Here is an 18,590-nt window from a genome sequence, read left to right as displayed (position 1 = left end):
ACCGATGTCCCAGCGTGTCCATTCGCAGTGCACCTGCGTTCAGCTGCACGCACAGAGAACAAAAGTTACCGATTCTTGGACCACAGCACTGTTCGGTGTAAATCCAACACAGCGCATCATCCGCATTCAGCACAATGGTGGTTACACCTGCTATGGGGCTGTTCATTTTATAAATACAATAGAGAACCATACAAGACTCCTAAATTCAGTGAGCAAGAGATCTGTTCAGGGCAAAAATTAATTTTCCAAAAGGAAAGTGCCCTCAAACACATGAATCATAAAAGGAAGACTTTGGAACCAAGAATTTTACGAGTCTGGAAAAGCGCAGTTACTGAACAGATGTGAATCCTGTTAAAAATCCTTGGTGCCACCAGAACACTGTGGTCCACTGAAGCTCTCTGCGTAACTCGGTGGTGTAGTGGTTAGAGCTGTCCTGTTGCAACTGAAAATCCAGGCTTCAGTACTGCCTGCTGCTGTAAGAACCTTTGATAAAGGTTCTTAGCTGGAATTGCTGTAATAAAAAAATTACCCAGTTATATAAATGGGTAAACCATTCTGATTTCTAGTAAATCACTCTAACTTAAGTTCATCAACACTCACATTGTCAATTGCTTTGGGGAGAAGAGTTTGCTAAATGAATAAATGACAAATTTGTGCAAAGTGGTGAAAAGGTCCAAAATGTAGGTAAGTCCATACAGATGTACATACCTGCTGTCCAAGGCCTACCTACAAAGTACAGCAGGAGATTATGTCTGTAAATGAGACTTGTCTTTTTCATTTGGAAAAATTATGTTGAATAGCTAGGGTTACAATGTTTACCGAAGTAACACACACAAAAGGCAGGTTACATTCTCAAAGTCACCTTTGGACTGCGAGTGGAAACCAGAGCAAACCCACATGAACACGGGGAAAATATGCAGTCTCCTCAAAGACTGAGCCACATTCAAACTCACATCCGAACCTGCAGCTCATAAGTTGTGAGGCACCAGCACAACATGATTTGCCACTATGCTTCCCTCTGAATAAAAGCAAAAAGGTGCAACAAAAAAAAAACCGCAAAAAGTGAAAGAAGGTTGGGGGCTTAGTACTTTCTGAAGGCATTTTACTTTTTCTTTCATGTGGTCGGATTTTGTTGCCAGCTTTGTCCTTGTGGTGACGTGTTGGCAGGTTGCGCTTTCCTTTCACGCCTGGTTATGAAACAGCGCTGCCCTCTGGTTGCTGTTGGGCAGGACTCCTCTCCGAGGCAACACTGATTTCCAGGAAGTCCTCAAGTGTTTGTTTGCCCTGAGAAGAGTTCTCCTTGCACAGCTCCATGGGATATTCCTGCTGTTGACCGCTTGACTTTGCGCAGCAGAATCCGGCCTTGACAGGACGCACAAGGCCGAGGAACAGGCCCCCCAAGCCCATACCGACAGCACAAGAATAAAACGCAGAGCCATAATCTTTAGTAATGTCCACTAGAAAACCTGAAAAACAACAAAAACACCCATCCATCAAAAAAGAGCGGGCTGGTGGACTCTTTCCCACACAGATAATGTATTAAAGAAAACTCGAATATCTTAAGACATGTGATGTCATAATCCCTGTCATGAGGGACACACCAAATAGATATATATATATATCCTTGAGAAGAAATGAATACCAAAGTCACATAAAGTATCAGTTACGAAAAACAGTTCAAGGAGAAAGGGCACTTACCTCCTAAGGGAGGTCCGGCCAGCCCCGCGAAGCTCTGGATGAAGACGTAGACACCCGCCGCAGTCGACATCCTGTCAACACCCACCACGTCATCCTCCGCTAGCATGGGGATGTGCGTGGAAGTCACGGTGCCGAGCAGGAAGCCGTAGAACACGCAGCACGCGGCCAGCCCCCAGATGCTGGTGATGAAGGTGAACACCACCAGCACCACAGAGAGCAGCAGCACACACATGAGCAGGATGTAGATTTTGCGAATCGGCCTCTTGTTGAGTATCCAGCCAATGGACAGGCGGCCGCATAACTCGGAGACGGCCATGGCAGAAAGCATGAAAGCCGCCTTGTCCCTGTCGATGCCCCTGCTCACGCTCAGCTCGATGACGTACAGCTGCGGCGCAAAGAAGCCCAGGGTGGCAAAGAGACCAAACAGTGAGTAGCAGATGAAGCCGCTGTCCTTCAACACTGAGAAGTCCAGGAGCTTCGCCCGGCCCGTAGCAGGTGCCAGCTCCTCCTTTACGTGCTTGGTGGCCATTAGAGGAGGTGCTCCCTTCCGCTCCTGCATTAAGGCCTTCCTCTCTGCAGCCATGGACTCCTCCGCCCTCTGCCGCTCAGCCAGTTTACTTGGTGAGGAGGCCACAGGGGTGACCCCTGAGTCTTCTGAGAGGACACAGGTCCCCGCTTGTTCATTCTCCAGCATGAACGTGGCCTCAAGCTGTTGAGCGTGCGCCCCCCTGGTGCCTTTCTCCTCCGCACAAGCGGGCAGAATGATGATGGGCCGAAGTAGGACCCCGCAGACGATGATGGTTCCTTGAAGGACCCCGATCACAATGAGACAATATCGCCAACCGATGCGATCCTTCAGAGCCGTGAAGGCTGCAGGTTGCAGGGGAAGAACAATAGAGTGAAAACTAACTCTACCAGCTGCTTTCTCACTTTGTGGATGTTCCTTTAAAGGCCGGGGCATTTATTATTCATGCTCGGAGTCACAAGAAACGAAGCCACGAGTTGTCAAGAAATTTTAAGCATGAGAGCGTGTCCATACGCAAACTACGAGCATGCCTAAGTGTACCGCATGAATGAAGACTACTTTTCTCTGACTCCACATGTGACCGGCACATCTCAACATGATGTGTGCGTGCCTGCGTCCCCACTTTGCAGAGGGAGTGCAGCAGCAGCAGCAGGTGTGCGCGCTCTGTGCCGGGTCGGTTACCTGGGGCGAAGGCGAACACTGAGAGGGACTCTCCGGTTGACGCAACAGCCGTGACGAGGGAGCGCCGCTTGTTGAAGTAGTGTGAAAGGATGGTGACTGTGGGCAGGAAGGTGAGGCAGTAGCCCAGGCCTAAAACACACAAGAGCTTGTCAGCCACTGGTCTGCAGAAAACCAGACGGGAAGAAAGACAGCCTCGTGTTCCAATGGCAATCAATTTTCCCCGGTTTACTGTCGGAGTCATCACGAGGTAACCCTGAAAAACGCTGGCAAAGTCAGCTAGGAAAATGTGTATATAAAGAGGTAAACTGAAGCGAGAGATATGGGCGGAAGTGAAATAACTACTGCGAAGGGCTGTCAGAAGCAATCACGTCGAAGACGTGCCATGTTGATTTCTGCACATGCTGAGGGAAGTGCTGCAGTGAGGTATTAATGTCATGCTGCTGACACAAATAAAGATTTTCACAAATTAGTTAGTTAATTAAGCACATATTCAGCCCAAGGCACAAGCAGGACTCCTGGTTCAAAGGTCCACACATGCCTGGTCCAAAATCACAGCAGGGCTTTAAAATGCCCTAAACGACAAGAGTGGCTGCCAACAGACCACCCAGTCAGTGCACATGTGCTCTCCAGTCAGAAAATGTCATTGCTACGAGTGTTGTCAGTGGTTTTGCTATAACGATGTGTGTAATAACCATTTTTATTTTAAACATAAATGGGTTTGTTGCTGATTCATCCAAACCATGAATACATATATTTTTAACAACACTTAGAATACATTGAAGAAATCGATACGATGAGACTGGACACTACCGGTGATTAATGGTTAATATCAACATGACATCAGTTACATCTCTTATTGGCCTCTGACACGATCATGTTTCCACACTTTCCTACAACTTTTTCAACATTCAGACGGTCGTTCAAAACTGTCTTACTCTGAACCCTCACCTGAGACGACCCCGATGGTGACGTACATCTCGTTGATCGAGCTGGTGAAGGCAGTGGTGATGGTGCCCAGAGAGACCAGGAAGCCCCCCAGCATGACAACAGGCTGATAACCAAACCTGGTGCTCATCACAGAGGACAGGGGGGCTACAGAGAGAGCCTGTATGAATCACAGAGGCACTGTGGACAGTGCAGGACAACATCTGCTGTGTTTGGGGAACTGAGGCATGGGACGTACTGCAGGGACACAAAAAGGATCTTGCTCAACACTGTTAACTCACTGACCTAATGATGTACATACATGCAGGATAATCAAACCTAAAGCAAAAGGCCACCTGCGACCACAGCATGTCACAAGTACTCATAGCCACCACTTCTGAGGGTTAGTTCCAAGTGCTGAAGCCTTATAAATGACAATTAAATGTAATGAGAAAACCAACCAATTTTTTCAACTACAGGCTATAAAATACTAGAATTAAAAGGTTATATACAGTGATACAACAGTACGGATTAAATACACTGACTGTAAGTAATGGTAAATTAGACTCTTTAATAAGAATTTATTTTATCACATCATACTGAAGCCCACATCTTCTGTAGAAAAAATGTAATTCATCATCTAAGGACACTTTTTACTCCAAAGACAGTCCTTTCTCCTACTGAGAGATTTCGTCAGTGTTCTGGGCGAGAGCGTAACTAAACAAAAGGAAAAAAGCAGATCAGATTAACAACAACATGACACAAGTGCTCCAGAATGGATGAGGTTGAATTCTCAGCTGCTCACAGCCAGAAGCCGTCCCCATCTGCCATGTCAGCAGCCCCAGTGGAATTTCAAAGGCTTTCTTGACACTGTATTTGGGCTGATTTGGGTTTTTAGAACTGACTGAATGATCACCCAGAGCATTTTTTTCATCCAATTAATGTCCAATTTAATAATAAAGGCTCCTCCAAAATGACAAGAACAGCTGACTGAATTAGTTGGCAGTAGAAGCCCTTTCCTCACCCGTGAAGGTCATAATGAAGATGCAGATGGAGATGATCCAAGACACGCGGCTATTGCTCTCTTCAAATTGGCTCATGAAGTCCTGAAGGAAGATGCCGAAGCTCTTGATGATGCCGTAAGAGTAAGCTTCCACGAGGAAGAAAGTCGCTGCCACCACCCAACCCCAGCCTCCGTCAGGCACCTCTGAGTACACATTGGGCCCCACATAGCCCTTCACCTTCGAAACCCACCCAATCATTGCTGACGTAGGTGCTGATGAGAAATAAGGTGAGAAAAAAAAGACATTTTTCAGTCCCAGTGTTACAAGTAAAGGCATTCAGGTGAGATAAGATACATTATAAACTGTGTTTTTAGCCCTGCGACAAGAAAAAATGCTCATGTACATGTACAGGATATAAACAACAGACTTGAGCAAGAAGAGGTGCTTCGAAATCATTCTAGCACCTGTAGGAAATGGTTGTGTAATTATCCAGGCTGTCTTCATAAACAAAAATATTTATGAAAATAATAGAACAGTGTTGGAATAGCATGTAAGGAACTGAATGAGAGACACATTCATTTTCAGCTGCATCTCAAAATTTTATTATATTTCATGAGAACTTCATATTCTTACTAAGAAAGTAATGCTCTCAGTTTTGGTAGAGGACATTTTGTCAAGTTTTTTCAGCCTGTTATCTCCCTGTTTAGTCAGTTTTTTCACAGCACTGTCTAAAAAGAAACTATGCTCATCAATATAGCTTGAAAAAAATCATACATTTAATATTTACATTTATATATAACATGGACTTGCAAATTTACATTAAATAAATATATAAATTAAATCAATTTTAAATAAACATTACTTTGTTTAGTTCAAAACATTGCTCAGGAAAATTTCTATTTTTTTACTGAATTACTATTTATGTTCACATTTTAAAAATCTTTGATGTGATAAATATGGGAAATTACATAATTGTACAGAAAATAGAACATGCTGCAAAAGATACCCCATAGTCCTCCCAAGTATGTGGAGGGAACATGATCTTCCCAAATTAGCAGAGCGCTTCCGTGCTCCTTCATGTCATCAAGACACACTGCTTAGTTTGACTTTGTTGAGGTTCTAAAGTAGGTGTTGTGAAGCCTATTCCTGGAGGACCACAACTACAGGTTTTAGCAAATGCATTTTGTTAGATGGTGATTTATACTTGAAATATTAGCTAGCCAAATATTACCATAATGTCTGTTTGGCTGCCCTGCTATACATTTGTATGCTGTCCATGGTGTACCCCTCCCTTCCCAGTGCCCTAAGCTTCAAGGATAGGCTCCGGACCACCATGATCCTGCCTAGGACAAGAGGTTCTCAATTGTGAATGAATGAGTGAAAGCTAATGAAGAAATATGGTACTCGATAAAACTTCTAACTTTGATCTGCATTAAAATTGTACTAGTTTAACGTAGCTGAAAATAAAAATATGTTGTCTCTGATAAACTCCTACCGAATCCCAGCTGCTGACTCATTCATTACATGTATTCATAGCTGATGCTTTATTCCAAAGCAAGTCACAATGTTAAGCTATTTTACAATTAGCTGGACAATTTTACTGGAGTAATTTAGGATCCAGAGGTAAGATTTGAATCCGTGACCTTTGTGTCCAAAAGGAGCAGCTCTAACCACTACACCACCAGGTATCCCATCTGGCATATGACCACATATTATTCCCATATGCCAAGGGCAACTTTCCTCATCTTACATTTATTCACTTAGGAGACACTTTTTCTCCAAAGCAACTTACAATGGATACTCTGTAGTGTTACCAGCCCACACACCTTATTCACCAAGGTGACTTACACTACTAGATACACTACTTACAATGGTAGTGTAGTGGTTGGCGCAGCTGCCTTTGTGCCTACTACAGGTTGCAGGTTCTAATTCTACTTCTAGCTGTAGTACATTGACATTTATTCATTTAGCTGATGCTGTCCTCCACAATTTAGCCATTTATACAGCTGGGTAATGTTACTGGAGCAATCCAGGGTAAGCACCTTGCTTGTTCAAGGATACTAAAGCTGGAGGTGAGCAAGGTACTTACCCTAAAATCGCTCCAGTAAAATGAATAACTGTAAGTCAGTTTGGAGGAAAGCTTCAGATAAATGAATAAATGCGATGTACAGTAGTGACAAGCGGTAAGAGCCGAAACATTGTTTCATTCTTGTAAAAAGAACAAAGTCGGGCAGCCAGCAGGGGGTCATGTAAACTTTGCGCATAGGAGCGTCGCAGCTCTGCGCGATCCGCACACATATTGCATAAGCAGAAAGGTTCTGTTACATAACGATAAAAGTGGAGCAGTACTTGTACAATTACAGGTAGCATCTCAGCAAAAATAATCCAAGAAAGAGCCGTGCCGCGTATGTAGCAGTACGAACAGTGTGGCACTTACATTTATTCATTTAGCTAACCCTTTCCAAAAGCGACTTAATGTTAAGTTACAATTATTACAGAATATGCGTAATTAAAGCATTTCTTCAAAACAATTACACGATTGAAATTAATCAAGGGGCTTTTCAGAGCTTCACTGCAAATTGGCCATTCTCTCAAAATATACAGCGCATATAATATAATCCGGTGTACACAGCACGTGCCTTTAATTCCCATGTGTTATTTTTCTCTCCGTACTCCGGCGTATTTGAACGAGATGCTATTGAAACAACGACGTGACAGTAAATACATTTGAGATTCAGTTCCAAGAGTAGAGAGCCTCAGGTGGGGAGCATTTATTTCTTCAGCAGCGAATAACGGCGCTTCCTCGGCGATGTCCCGTATATTATATTATAAATGGATGCAGACTGGCAGGCGGTGCGGTGCGGTGCGGTGCAGTGTAGTGTACGTACACGCGGGCCTCGGACATAAGACCCATGGCTAATAAAACGCCCGTGTTTCTGCGTTATTCGTCTTCACGTGAAACGTGCTGCATTTTTTCCACGAAAATTTAATTATGATGACGAATTATTAAATTATTATTAAATTTTCATGGAAAAATGCAGCACGTTTTAAGTGCATAATAATGCAGCGGGGCGGCAGGAGCGAGCGCGGCAGAGCGCTTCCCGCGTGTGCGAGCTCTCCTGGCGACACGCGGCAGTGAAAAGAGATGATTTTTTTTTTAAAATGCTTTCAATGGTCCGTCCCGCCGAGCTCGGATTCATCCGCCGTCCCGCGCGGCGGCCAGCCAGCGCCGCCCCGACAGTCGCCACGCGCCAGTAGCACGAGGACGCGCCAGCCGCGAGCCTGCAGTTAGCGCAGCTTCCCACAGAAAGGGTGTGGAAACAGCGTTAGCGCGTCTCATCTAGTGCATCGATATTCTCTGTGTAGGTTTTGGGGGGGATGCAGTTTGAATGCAATGAATGACGCAAAGTGTTCATTATTCTGCAGTTTGACAGGAGAAACCGGACTTGTCTTGTGACACACACACACACATACACACGGGCGCGCACGCGAGATCGGATTCAATTGTCGAGTAACTTACCAGACCTCTGACTAGTCAAGGAGAACGGCAAGAAGCCCCCCTCTTTTATTTAGAGACTCGGGGTATTTTTTAAGCGCACAAAATCACGCTTACGTTAACATGTAAGCTAACTAAGCCGCTAGCAGGGGTTAAAAAAAATTAACTGTTTCCTCCAAAATAACTCCCTAATAAAAAAAGGCATAACATGCAAGAAATCATTTTAAAAATGTCATAGTTTACTATTAACTGCCTCCCTTGATGTGCGTCTCGTCAGGCTTCCTTCACGCGACCGTGTGGGGTGCGATATTTTCAACACCAGGTTTCCTTCATAACTTCATACCGGCTCAAGCCGGTATTCCAGCGCGGGAGCGCGCCCGTGTAAGAGGACCCTCCTGTGCTAGACAGTGCACTGTTAGACGTAGTTCACGTGTGCGCGGACACACAGTTGCTCCGCAATGTTGGGAAACCTCGCGCAATGACGCCTTACATTTGCGCTGTAATTATACTGTACAACTGCTGTCTTCGTGTTATATGATTAGTGACTCTAGCGTTGAACTGGCTGATTCTATTTCTGCTTTAAGCGTAACTCAACATCCAAAGAGCATCATTTGTAGTAAGTAAAGCAGCATTTTGTTTTTACAGACAAAAGTTAATAATTCAGTGGTGTCGGATATCAAAATACATATTGTTGTTTTAAGACCCCCAATAAGGCATTTATTCAACTAATGTGGTAATTTACGCTGCTTTACAACAACGATGGCACAATACTGAGGAGAATTAATTGAGAAGGCTTTTCTTTTTATCGCCGGGTGACAGTCTAGGGGACGTGTAAGCGCTGAAGTAATTCATGTGCGATCCGTGAGTTGGCAGGAACGGCGGTGACAGTTACACAGTGACGTAGCACGCCGTCGGGAACGCGCACGTCCAAGGAAGCGAGGGAAGGAGTTTCCGTGAAACAGGTCGGCTTTCCTTTTGGGACTAATAATGCGTTGGAAGTATGGTAGCAATGCCGTTGCTGCACTTTTTGTCGTTGTTCAGGAGAATAGTGAGATGTTTTATGACTTGGGAAGCTCCTTAACTGGATAACTTTGCAGGCCGCGCATTTTTCGCCGCGTTCACTGAGCTGAGGTGCAGTTCAGTTCTGCTGTCACTTCACTGCCGCACTATTTCCGTTGCATTCTAGTGCTCATACTGCTGCTCTTACTGTTGGTTACTGTCACTGATCGCGCTTCTCTCGAAGCTATAATACTGTACAGGCTATATATATTATATATATACTACCGCTGCTGTATGGGTTGGAAACGAATTGCTGCTGTTTTCAGTGCAGTTATTTACTACTACTAGTACTCTCACTTCCCCTTTACAGTTTGTTTATCTTTTAACACAGGACAAGGTCACAGAAGGTGAAGCAGCACTCTTCAGGTGGAGACATTAATTTAAAGAATCTCACCTGGCGGTCAATTTTCCGTATGATTTGCCCCTTTGTAATTTTTCACCTTGCTTTTTGGTCCGTTTTATTTCATATTGATAAGACTGTGGTTCGCTGTATCTGCAATCATGTCCATTAACAACAGAGGTGTGCAGCTGATCTATGCTTTTCATTTATTTATTCACAGATTTAACTAGTGCTTCAGTTTGTAATTACCCACTATAATTACATGTATGTAGGCTTAGCTATAAATAGCATTCTCTCTAAAATATTTTGCTGGGTTTCGAAACAGATGTTTGGGTACCATAAACTGTTCTTGTTAAAACACATTTAAGAAATAGCTGCTTGTCGTTACAAATGTAGATTCAAGCTGTCAGTATAGTAATTCCAGAGGGGCTGGCAGTGTAAATAAGAATCCTGTGTTCCGTCGAACCTTTCACAGTTGTTTTCTGCCTGCTAGGGTGTGAAAGGTGTCTTAGTCTGTAGTAGTTCTTGTTTTCATGTTAATAATTATCTGAGCTGTTGACTTGCAGAATTACTGTGTAGTTAGTATCAGTGAAAATTATTCTAAGCTCTTAGATTGTTACATGCACACTCCAACTTGATGACAGTTTGGGTGAAAGAACCGCTGGGCCTGAATTCACCGCATACTCGCATCCGGTAATGAATAAGATTAAAATTACACTTAGATGCATCATGAGAAAAGTTCTGATTATTAAACAAGAAAAACATAGTAAATTGCTCCTTTAAGTTCAAGCAAAGTACTTTAAATTCTCTGCTGTAATATTTCTGTAAAAAATTGAGTGTAATAATGGTATGTTCAAAAACATATACACGTTGGACAAGTAACAAACGTAATTCCTACCTTAATGGATTGAGTAGCTGATGAAATGTCATTTGCAGCGGTGTGCCTCAGGAAATCAGTCCTTTGGAGTAAGGAGTGCAAAAGTACATCAGTTGTTTGCTTTGCAGGAGGGTGTTGAGCTGAACAGCTAGATGGGATTGGTGAATGTGTATTGCAAACAAACCTTCAAAGCTGACACTCACTGACACACAGGACCAAGGCTTCAAGCAGAGCTCCCATCTGTCCTGTGGGTGGTGGAACATTTAAAAAAAACTTAAAATTCCTCTTATATTAAAATAAATTCCATTAGGATTTAATAGCCAAGGTAAAAGAATGCCTTTAATTTTTAAGGATGTGGAGAAATATTAATATTGAATTGCAAAGTGACAAAGTTTTTGAGCTCATTGGAGCTGATGATAAACAAGTCAAGTTTACTGTGTGTACAAAGCAAGTAAAGTAACTCAGTGATAGATACTGAAACAGAATATGATGTTTACTGCAGGACCACTGCTGGTTTATAGCAGCTTTTTAAAGATAAGCCCTTTTAAAGTTTATTTAATAAACTGCCTCTGAACCTGCTGCAATGTTCTTATTCTCATTTTAATGGTGAATTGTTAAATAATGATATATTTTTCTTTCTTTCTGCAGCCAAAAATATCAATATTTTGTCCAAAGATCTTAATCAGAAGCAGCTGATAGAAGTACCATTTTGTTTCACCTCCCCCATATAATGCATCATCTTGAATGCTGAGAAGGTTATTGAAACATTTTATAAAAGTACAGTCCAGCCTTCTTGCCTGGCTGTCACTTCAGTTTATTGAGAAGACCACCAAGTTTAATTGCCCCAAACCTGTCGGTGGAGAATGACAGCGGGCTTTACACAGATACTGCTGTCCATTGCCCTCATCTCCGGACTTGTGTACTATGTCACAAATCGATGTGGAAGTGGAGATGAGAAAAAACAAACAAGGCCAAACTTCATTATTATTCTGGCTGATGATATTGGCTGGGGTGATTTAGGGATTAACTTGCCAGGGAGGACAAGCCACACGCCCAACTTGGACCTGATGGCCCAGCAAGGAATAAGGTACGACCATGGAATACAAAGGGACCCTGTGCTGTATTGAGTACGCAAGCTCTCACACACACTTTGCTCCCCCTAGGTTCACAGACTTCCACTCTCCTGCCTCGACCTGCTCACCCTCCCGCGCAGCAATCCTCACGGGCCGGCACGGTCTACGCACAGGCGTAACGCACAACTTTGCTGTGGGGTCCATCGGTGGACTGCCCCTCAATGAAAGCACCTTGGCTGAAGTGCTCCAGGGGGCGGGGTACTACACAGCCATGGTTGGTGAGACAGACCTTAACCTATAGTGGGATAATAATGATGAGTGTGGACCATGATGTATGTAACTGGCTGTTAAGCAGTTAACTACAAAGCTGTGCATTTGTCTGAAATGTTGCAGTTAAATAATCTCGCAGTGTCTTTGTAAGATGAAAATATATATAGGTTAATGTTTTATTCATCAAAGCAAAACTTAAATTTACTATATGATTAAACATATACACATCTTTTTGTTAGGAAATTATTGCTTTCTGTTTCTTAAGGGAAATGGCATCTGGGACACTATGGGCCTTATCATCCAAGTCACAGAGGTAATATTTTATATCACATGATAAACACACACACACACACACACACCATCTGAAACCGCTTGTCGTATGCGGGGTCACGGGGAGCCGGGGCCTAACCCAGCAGCACAGGGCGTAAGACTGGAGGGGGAGGGGTCACACCCAGGACAGGACGCCAGTCCGTCGCAAGGCACCTCAAGCGGGACTCGAACCCCAGATCCACAGGAGAGCAGGACCCGCTCAAACCCCCTGCGCCACCGCACCCCCCACAATAAACTGTGTTAGATAATAAGCGAATGAAATATTTCAGTAACAGTTGGGCAGTATGCTTGAAATACTTTAGTGTGACTATAACTAGTTGTGCAGGTTTATGTTTAAGCCCAGTTCAGTTTAAGCCCAATTAGGTTCTTATTGGCTGGATATTATAGCTAGAGTTGCTGACTGATAAAGCTGTGGAGACTCAGACACCGAGACATGACTATATTCCCCAGGTTTTGACTACTACCTGGGAATTCCCTACAGCAACGATATGGGTTGCACAGACGCACCTGGATTCGACTTCCCACTCTGCCCACCATGTTCTTCTGGTATCGCTGTGTACAGGTGGGGCTCGTTCGGTTATATGGGTTGTTATTCGGAATCCTGCAGAGCATTTGGCTCAGCACGCTTGGGCACGCCATGGCACGGTCTTCTGTTCCTAAAATGATATCATGTATTTCCTCTGGCACTGTGATACAAAAATTTCAGTTTTTCCTTTTCATTCAGTTACAGAGCTATAGAATCAATACAAGCCAGTTGTCCATATAAAGAGTTTACAATGAGAGCTGAATTAGGATTTCAAGATGTAAATTTGCAACCAAAACTGAAATGTCTCTCCAGAGAGAAGAGAGGATGTTACTCCAAGGTGGCCTTGCCTCTGTTTGAGAACCTGACCATTATAGAGCAGCCTCTTGACCTGTGGACCCTAGCTGAGATGTACACAACGACAGCTGTCAGGATCCTTCACAGATCAAGGTACTGTCTTAACAAGATGTGCAACATTTTGCTTAAACATAACTCTTACTTATCTAAGGATGGTATTTATAATGTTTGCAACTATAAAATTTAGATAGCAATGTAGATTTTTGTCTTGTGATTTCTTAGTCATTTGATTTAAATGAACTAAATTAGTTAATTTCCATCCATCCATTGTCAACAACTGCTTGTCCCAAGCGGGGTCCCAGCGAACTGGAGCCGAACCCAGCAACACAGGGCGCAAGGCTGAGAGGGGAGCGGCCACACCCAGGACGGGACACCAGTCCATCACAAGGCACCCTAAGCAGGGCTCAAACCCCAGAGCTGCCACGCAGTGGGCACCGACACGCTGTGCCGCCACCCCCCCCCCCCCCCCCCCCCATATTAGCTAATTTAATTAGTTTGAATTACTATTGTTTCATGCCAGTCTACTATTTGTGACCCGACCTGGGTGTGTCCCCTTCCCCTCCAGCCTTGCGCCCTGTGTTGCTGGGATAGGCTCCGGTTCGCCACGACCCTGCTTGGGACAAGTAGTCTCGGACAGTGTGTGTGTGTGTGTGTGTGTGTGTACTATTTGTGAAAGTTTTGTGACCTAAAATTTTAAATCTGAATGCAGCAGAAGCATTGTCATGCTTTCAGTCCAACTGTCAATGCAGCTGCAACATGAGAGGACACAGAAAATAAACTTTGATCTGCCATCAGTTCTCTCTGAGCCAGAAAACAGATCTTCCGCAGTGCTTTTTGTCTGCATCTTGGGCTATACTTGCACCTGTATAATACCTGGATCATTTGTATAAAAGGAAACAATGCAAAGTAATGTGTTTCAGACAGCCCTGCTATTTAATAATACCTTTTGTTTAGAATTTTTTTAAACAAGCCTCATGTTGTGGGTACTTGTATGTGGGGTTCTTCACTTGTTTTTCTGTTCTCATGTACTTTCAGACAGCGTCTTCAATGAGTTAAAGCTCAGGCAGGTGGTCTGACGTTCTCTGCCTTCCACAGGCAAAGGGGGCAGCCCTTTCTGCTCTATGTGGCCCTCTCTCACATGCATGTCCCCCTCTCTCCTGCCCTGCATACGGAAGGGGACGCACACAGTGTATATCACAGCAGCCTGAGGGAAATGGATGCTGTGGTGGGGGCAATAAAGAACGCCTCTGATGAGATCAATAAGGAAAACACACTAATCTGGTTCACGGGTGAGCCTTAAGTGTCTCTCATTGTGCATTGCAAGCCGTAAAATTAACTTTAGTTTCTCTTAGATAGAGGTTCTTAACCTTTTCAAAGCCATGGACACCTTTAATAATCCTAGGAAAGCGAAGTAGCACCTCCTAGGTAAATAACTTCAGAAACTATATCCCATTCATTTTATTACACTGAAATTTGATTACCCTCACATAGTCATTTCATAATAATGATAGTGTAGTAGCATTTTAATCTTAACTTTTACCCATGTAGCGAGTGTTACTCCTGGAGTTCATTCATGGACCGTTAAAGTGTCTGTGGACTCCAGGTTAAAAAGTCCTGATAAGCTTATTGTTTCTATAAGAACAGGTGGAGGGTGAAATGTAAATTACTACTAGAATAAAAGTTACAAAATGCATTTAATGACAAGTATTCTTGTAGTGAACAGTTTTACAGATCTTTGTAAATCCCCAAAATGTGAAATTCAAGGCATGCACATGCCAGTTTGCATAATGGGGCTTTGACAAACCTGGGTACAAAGGTACAGGAGTCAGCAGCACTTACTTTCTGGGCCAAGGAAGGGAAGAAATTCTCAAGAGTTCACTTAATTCATTTTTTTACCTTTTTATTTTCTTCCAGGTGATAATGGCCCCTGGAACCAGAAATGCCAGTTTGCTGGGAATGTGGGCCCTTTCTTGGGGAGATGGCAGACAAACCGGGGTAATTCCGTTTTTCTTCCGACTCACTGATTTGCTATAAATTAATAGAACTGGTGTAGAACCGTAAAACAGTTTATGTTTTTAGTTACTTTTTTTTTTGTTTCTCTGAAAGTCAGCTTTTGTGGGGAGTGGTGCAGGTTAAACAACGGATTTGAGGCTTAGCTACCCTTCAGACATTATGCACATGACTGAGAAAGTCATAAAGGAGCCATCAGGTAGAAGCCACGATGAACGATTGAGATGTGTTGATACACATGTGGCACAGAATAGTCTTAAATTAGTGTATGTGGTGTGTAGGCAGCGCTGAGCTTGTAGATAATGAAATGGAACCAGTTGAGGTACTGGATGCTGAACAGTTCCACCAAGGGCCCTTTTGTCCATAGTCAGTTGGGTTTCACTTTTTCTACATTTTTCTACTGCTTTTATCTTCCACAGGTGGGGCTTCTGCCAAAACAACCACTTGGGAAGGAGGCCAGCGTGTTCCCACTGTGGCATACTGGCCAGGGAAAATAGCAGCCAACATGACCAGCAAGGCCCTGCTTAGGTAGCAAACAACAGAGCAACGAGGACGACAAGCACTGGAACAAACCTGGTTTTTATATTCACTAAATTAAAATTTCAGCCCTGTCTGTTCTTTCTGTTAGTGGTTTAGACATCTTCCCCACAGTCCTGTCCCTGGCAGAGGTAGAGGCACCATCAAACAGACGCTACGATGGCATTGATGCAACCGATACTCTACTCCACGGCTCAGAGACAGGGCGTAAGGTACGGCTTAGATGAAGGTACACACACCCTGGTTACTGCTATCGTGGAACTGAGGAAAATGGCTTCATGTATGTTCTGAGAAAACATACAGTTGCAGCTCTCTTCTCTCCTGTTATTTTTTGGAAGTGAATTTTCTGCAAGCCTGTCTCACAAAGTGCACAGGAGGTCCTTTTATATTTACAGACTAGCTGCAGAAACTGAAGAAATGAAACCTCGATCATTGTGACAGTTATTTTCCATCGAAACATTTCAGAGTTTCAGGGTGGCTACTTCTTGTACGGCTTTGGATTATCCGAGTTCACATAAAGACAAGTCTGGTGTTACCCTTGATTTTCTTTTATCCAGAGTTAGCCTGAATTATCTTGTTTTAGGGTGCGATTTTGCTCATTCTCAACATAAGTGTCTTACAGCTGTGCTGTTTGCTTACACTTTGCGAATACTGAGATGTGTTGGTCACAGTTATTTTCTGGCCTCGTTTGTCCCCTGTGTGCAGAGTGTGCTCCACCCTAACAGCGGAGCGGCTGGACAGTTTGGGGACTTGCAGGCAGTCAGGTTGGGCCAATACAAAGCCTTCTATGTTACCGGTAAGGAGATGGTCTATGGATGCAGGTTACATGTCACTGTCACAGTTACAGCATTAATTGTATGTGTAACCTGCTCTAAATTCCTACCTAATATCATCATAAAATGATTAAACCAAGGTTCATCTTTATCATTAACCTTGCTCGTGAATCATTACTTTGCTTGTTTCAGCTATTTGGGGAGCATGACTTTCTCTGGTACATTCTGCAGGGAGAATGCTCTGGAACTCTGGAACAGTTTTGTGAAGGTGCTGGTTTAACTTGTATGCTTTTTACTATAGTACCTGGAGCAATAGATGTTAGGTATTGGGCATAAGGGCAGAACAAGCAGTATATCATCTGGAATTTGAAACTGTAAGTAATGTTTATTTGTCTGAATTCCACCTTCTTTCTGCTGAACCAGTCTTGTTCATACGGGAGGAAACTGGTTGCTGTGACTTACGGCACTTGAGACAGATTATCTACAGCACCTTTTAGTCTGAACCACCCATTCATTGTCATTAACTGCTTGTCCTAATGCAGTGTTCCACTGTTCCAGAGCCTGTCCTGCAAACATAGGAAGTGAGGCAGGGTGCACCCTGAATGGGATATCAGTCCGTCACAGGGCTGTCACACGTTTATTCATACATACGCATACGAAGGGCAGGCAACGTAGAGTCACCAGTTCACCTGGAACGCATGACTGTGGGAGGAAACTGGAGCAGCTGGAGGAAACATAAAAACACACTGAGAACATGGATAGTTAGCCATATTCAAACCCACATCCAAACTCAAAGTTCAGACACTTTGCCAGACTGCCACTTGAGTCTAAAGTTTCTTTCAAAGTTTCTTTGTTATTGTTGTCTGAGAAGAAAGTAATGAATATGAATGAAATTAATATTTGTAGGAGCCGCTGAAGCTTGTGGCGGAGGAAGAGGTCGGCAAGAGCTTCACGATCCCCCGCTCATTTTTGACTTGTCCCAGGATGAGGGGGAGGGCTCACCACTGGACAGCAGTACAGCGGAGTACCAGTCTGCCCTGGAGCAGATAGAGCAGGAGAGGGAGGCAGTGATGAAGGACATTGCATCAGACCATGTGTCCCACGCCGACTACTCTGTGGACCCTTCAGCAGTACCCTGCTGCAACTCAAGTCACATTAACTGCCGCTGTCGCACCCGGACCAGACAGTCGTCTTCCACACTCAGCAGTAAACATCCTGCCACGTGATGGATGATCTGTAGCACATCCGTATCCATTCGGCTTCTTCTGTTTCAGCAGGAGAGAATCTGAATATAGGGCCCTTGTAGCAAGACTGCTGTTTGCTGGAGTTACCAAGCAGGTCCATATATGGTTCAGTTTTTATAAGCTGGGACTGAGTTAACATGCATGATTTCACAAAAGTACACCTCAAACCTCAGTTAATTGTTTTATTAAGTAATTTCTTTAATCATGCTGCTTGTTTTATGTTGAAGTTTTCAGAATTGACTACCTTCCTGAAAGAATAGAATGAACGTGTAAAATAAACCCAGAGCAAACCAGGGGTTTTCAGGGCTTTTGCTGTAATTGCAGCAGCTTGAGGCAGATTCATCCATCTCAGCTGATTGATTAAAGAAACCAGTGATAGAGAGGCTCGTCTGACTCGTGAACGCAGTGCCAGGGAGATCTGCTTGGCGGTAGTAAAGTACGAGTGGGGCCTGGCAGCGAGGCTTGGACCAGGGTCTGTTCCCTGTAGTAAGCCATTCTGTATTAAGGTAAAAGTCACCACTCCATGTCAGGCAAGGTGCAATTATTTCACACCTACACAAGATACATTCACATGCCGCATGATCTCTTTTATTATTTCAGAAATAAAAGCTCGCTGCCTTTGGAAAAGCTTACAAGTGGACAGCCCATTTATTTCTTAGCTCTAGCTTCTTGTATATGGACTTGTACATGGGCGGCATGGTGGCACAGCGAGGAGCTCTGCTGTCTCACAGTGCCTGGGTGGTGTAACAAGACATGGGTTCAATCCCTGTTCAGTCTCTGTGGGGTTTGCATGTTCTCCCCATGTCTGCCACAGTCCAAAGACATGGTGTTCAGGTTCACCCATAGTGTGTGAGTGACAGAGCAAGTG

The 18,590-nt window shown here is 43.9% G+C and overlaps 2 protein-coding genes across 7 annotated transcripts; one reads left to right on the top strand and one right to left on the bottom strand.

Moving 5' to 3' along the window:
- Positions 1–1,173: 1,173 nt before the first annotated feature.
- LOC108940030 (monocarboxylate transporter 7) lies at positions 1,174–11,246 on the bottom strand. Of its 2 annotated transcripts, XM_018761796.2 has the most exons (6): positions 10,627–11,246; positions 4,854–5,105; positions 3,854–3,997; positions 2,906–3,034; positions 1,699–2,568; positions 1,174–1,466 (listed from the first exon to the last, which is right to left on the bottom strand). In XM_018761796.2, exons 2-6 carry the CDS (start codon positions 5,089–5,091, stop codon positions 1,192–1,194), a joined length of 1,656 nt encoding a protein of 551 aa, XP_018617312.1. In that variant the 5' UTR covers positions 5,092–5,105; positions 10,627–11,246; the 3' UTR covers positions 1,174–1,191. The 2 variants fall into 2 exon arrangements, with proteins under 2 accessions (XP_018617312.1, XP_018617313.1); XM_018761797.2 differs by lacking the exon at positions 10,627–11,246 and having other exon boundaries at positions 3,854–4,546; positions 4,854–4,935.
- On the top strand, positions 8,825–18,349 carry arsg (arylsulfatase G). Of its 5 annotated transcripts, XM_018761800.2 has the most exons (13): positions 9,170–9,291; positions 9,720–9,754; positions 11,254–11,692; positions 11,769–11,956; positions 12,214–12,261; positions 12,729–12,840; positions 13,117–13,251; positions 14,254–14,447; positions 15,073–15,153; positions 15,588–15,696; positions 15,797–15,917; positions 16,411–16,501; positions 17,385–18,349. In XM_018761800.2, the coding sequence occupies exons 3-13, from the start codon at positions 11,469–11,471 to the stop codon at positions 17,702–17,704; spliced, it is 1,623 nt and encodes a 540-aa protein (XP_018617316.2). In that variant the 5' UTR covers positions 9,170–9,291; positions 9,720–9,754; positions 11,254–11,468; the 3' UTR covers positions 17,705–18,349. The 5 variants fall into 5 exon arrangements, with proteins under 5 accessions (XP_018617317.2, XP_018617316.2, XP_018617315.2 ...); XM_018761801.2 differs by lacking the exons at positions 9,170–9,291; positions 9,720–9,754 and adding an exon at positions 8,825–8,945; XM_018761799.2 differs by lacking the exon at positions 9,720–9,754.
- The last annotated feature ends 241 nt before the right edge of the window (positions 18,350–18,590 follow it).

This window comes from Scleropages formosus, chromosome 20, assembly GCF_900964775.1.
Source record: "Scleropages formosus chromosome 20, fSclFor1.1, whole genome shotgun sequence".
Classification (NCBI taxonomy): Eukaryota; Metazoa; Chordata; class Actinopteri; order Osteoglossiformes; family Osteoglossidae; genus Scleropages; species Scleropages formosus.
This window is presented reverse-complemented; position numbering and strand designations above follow the sequence as displayed.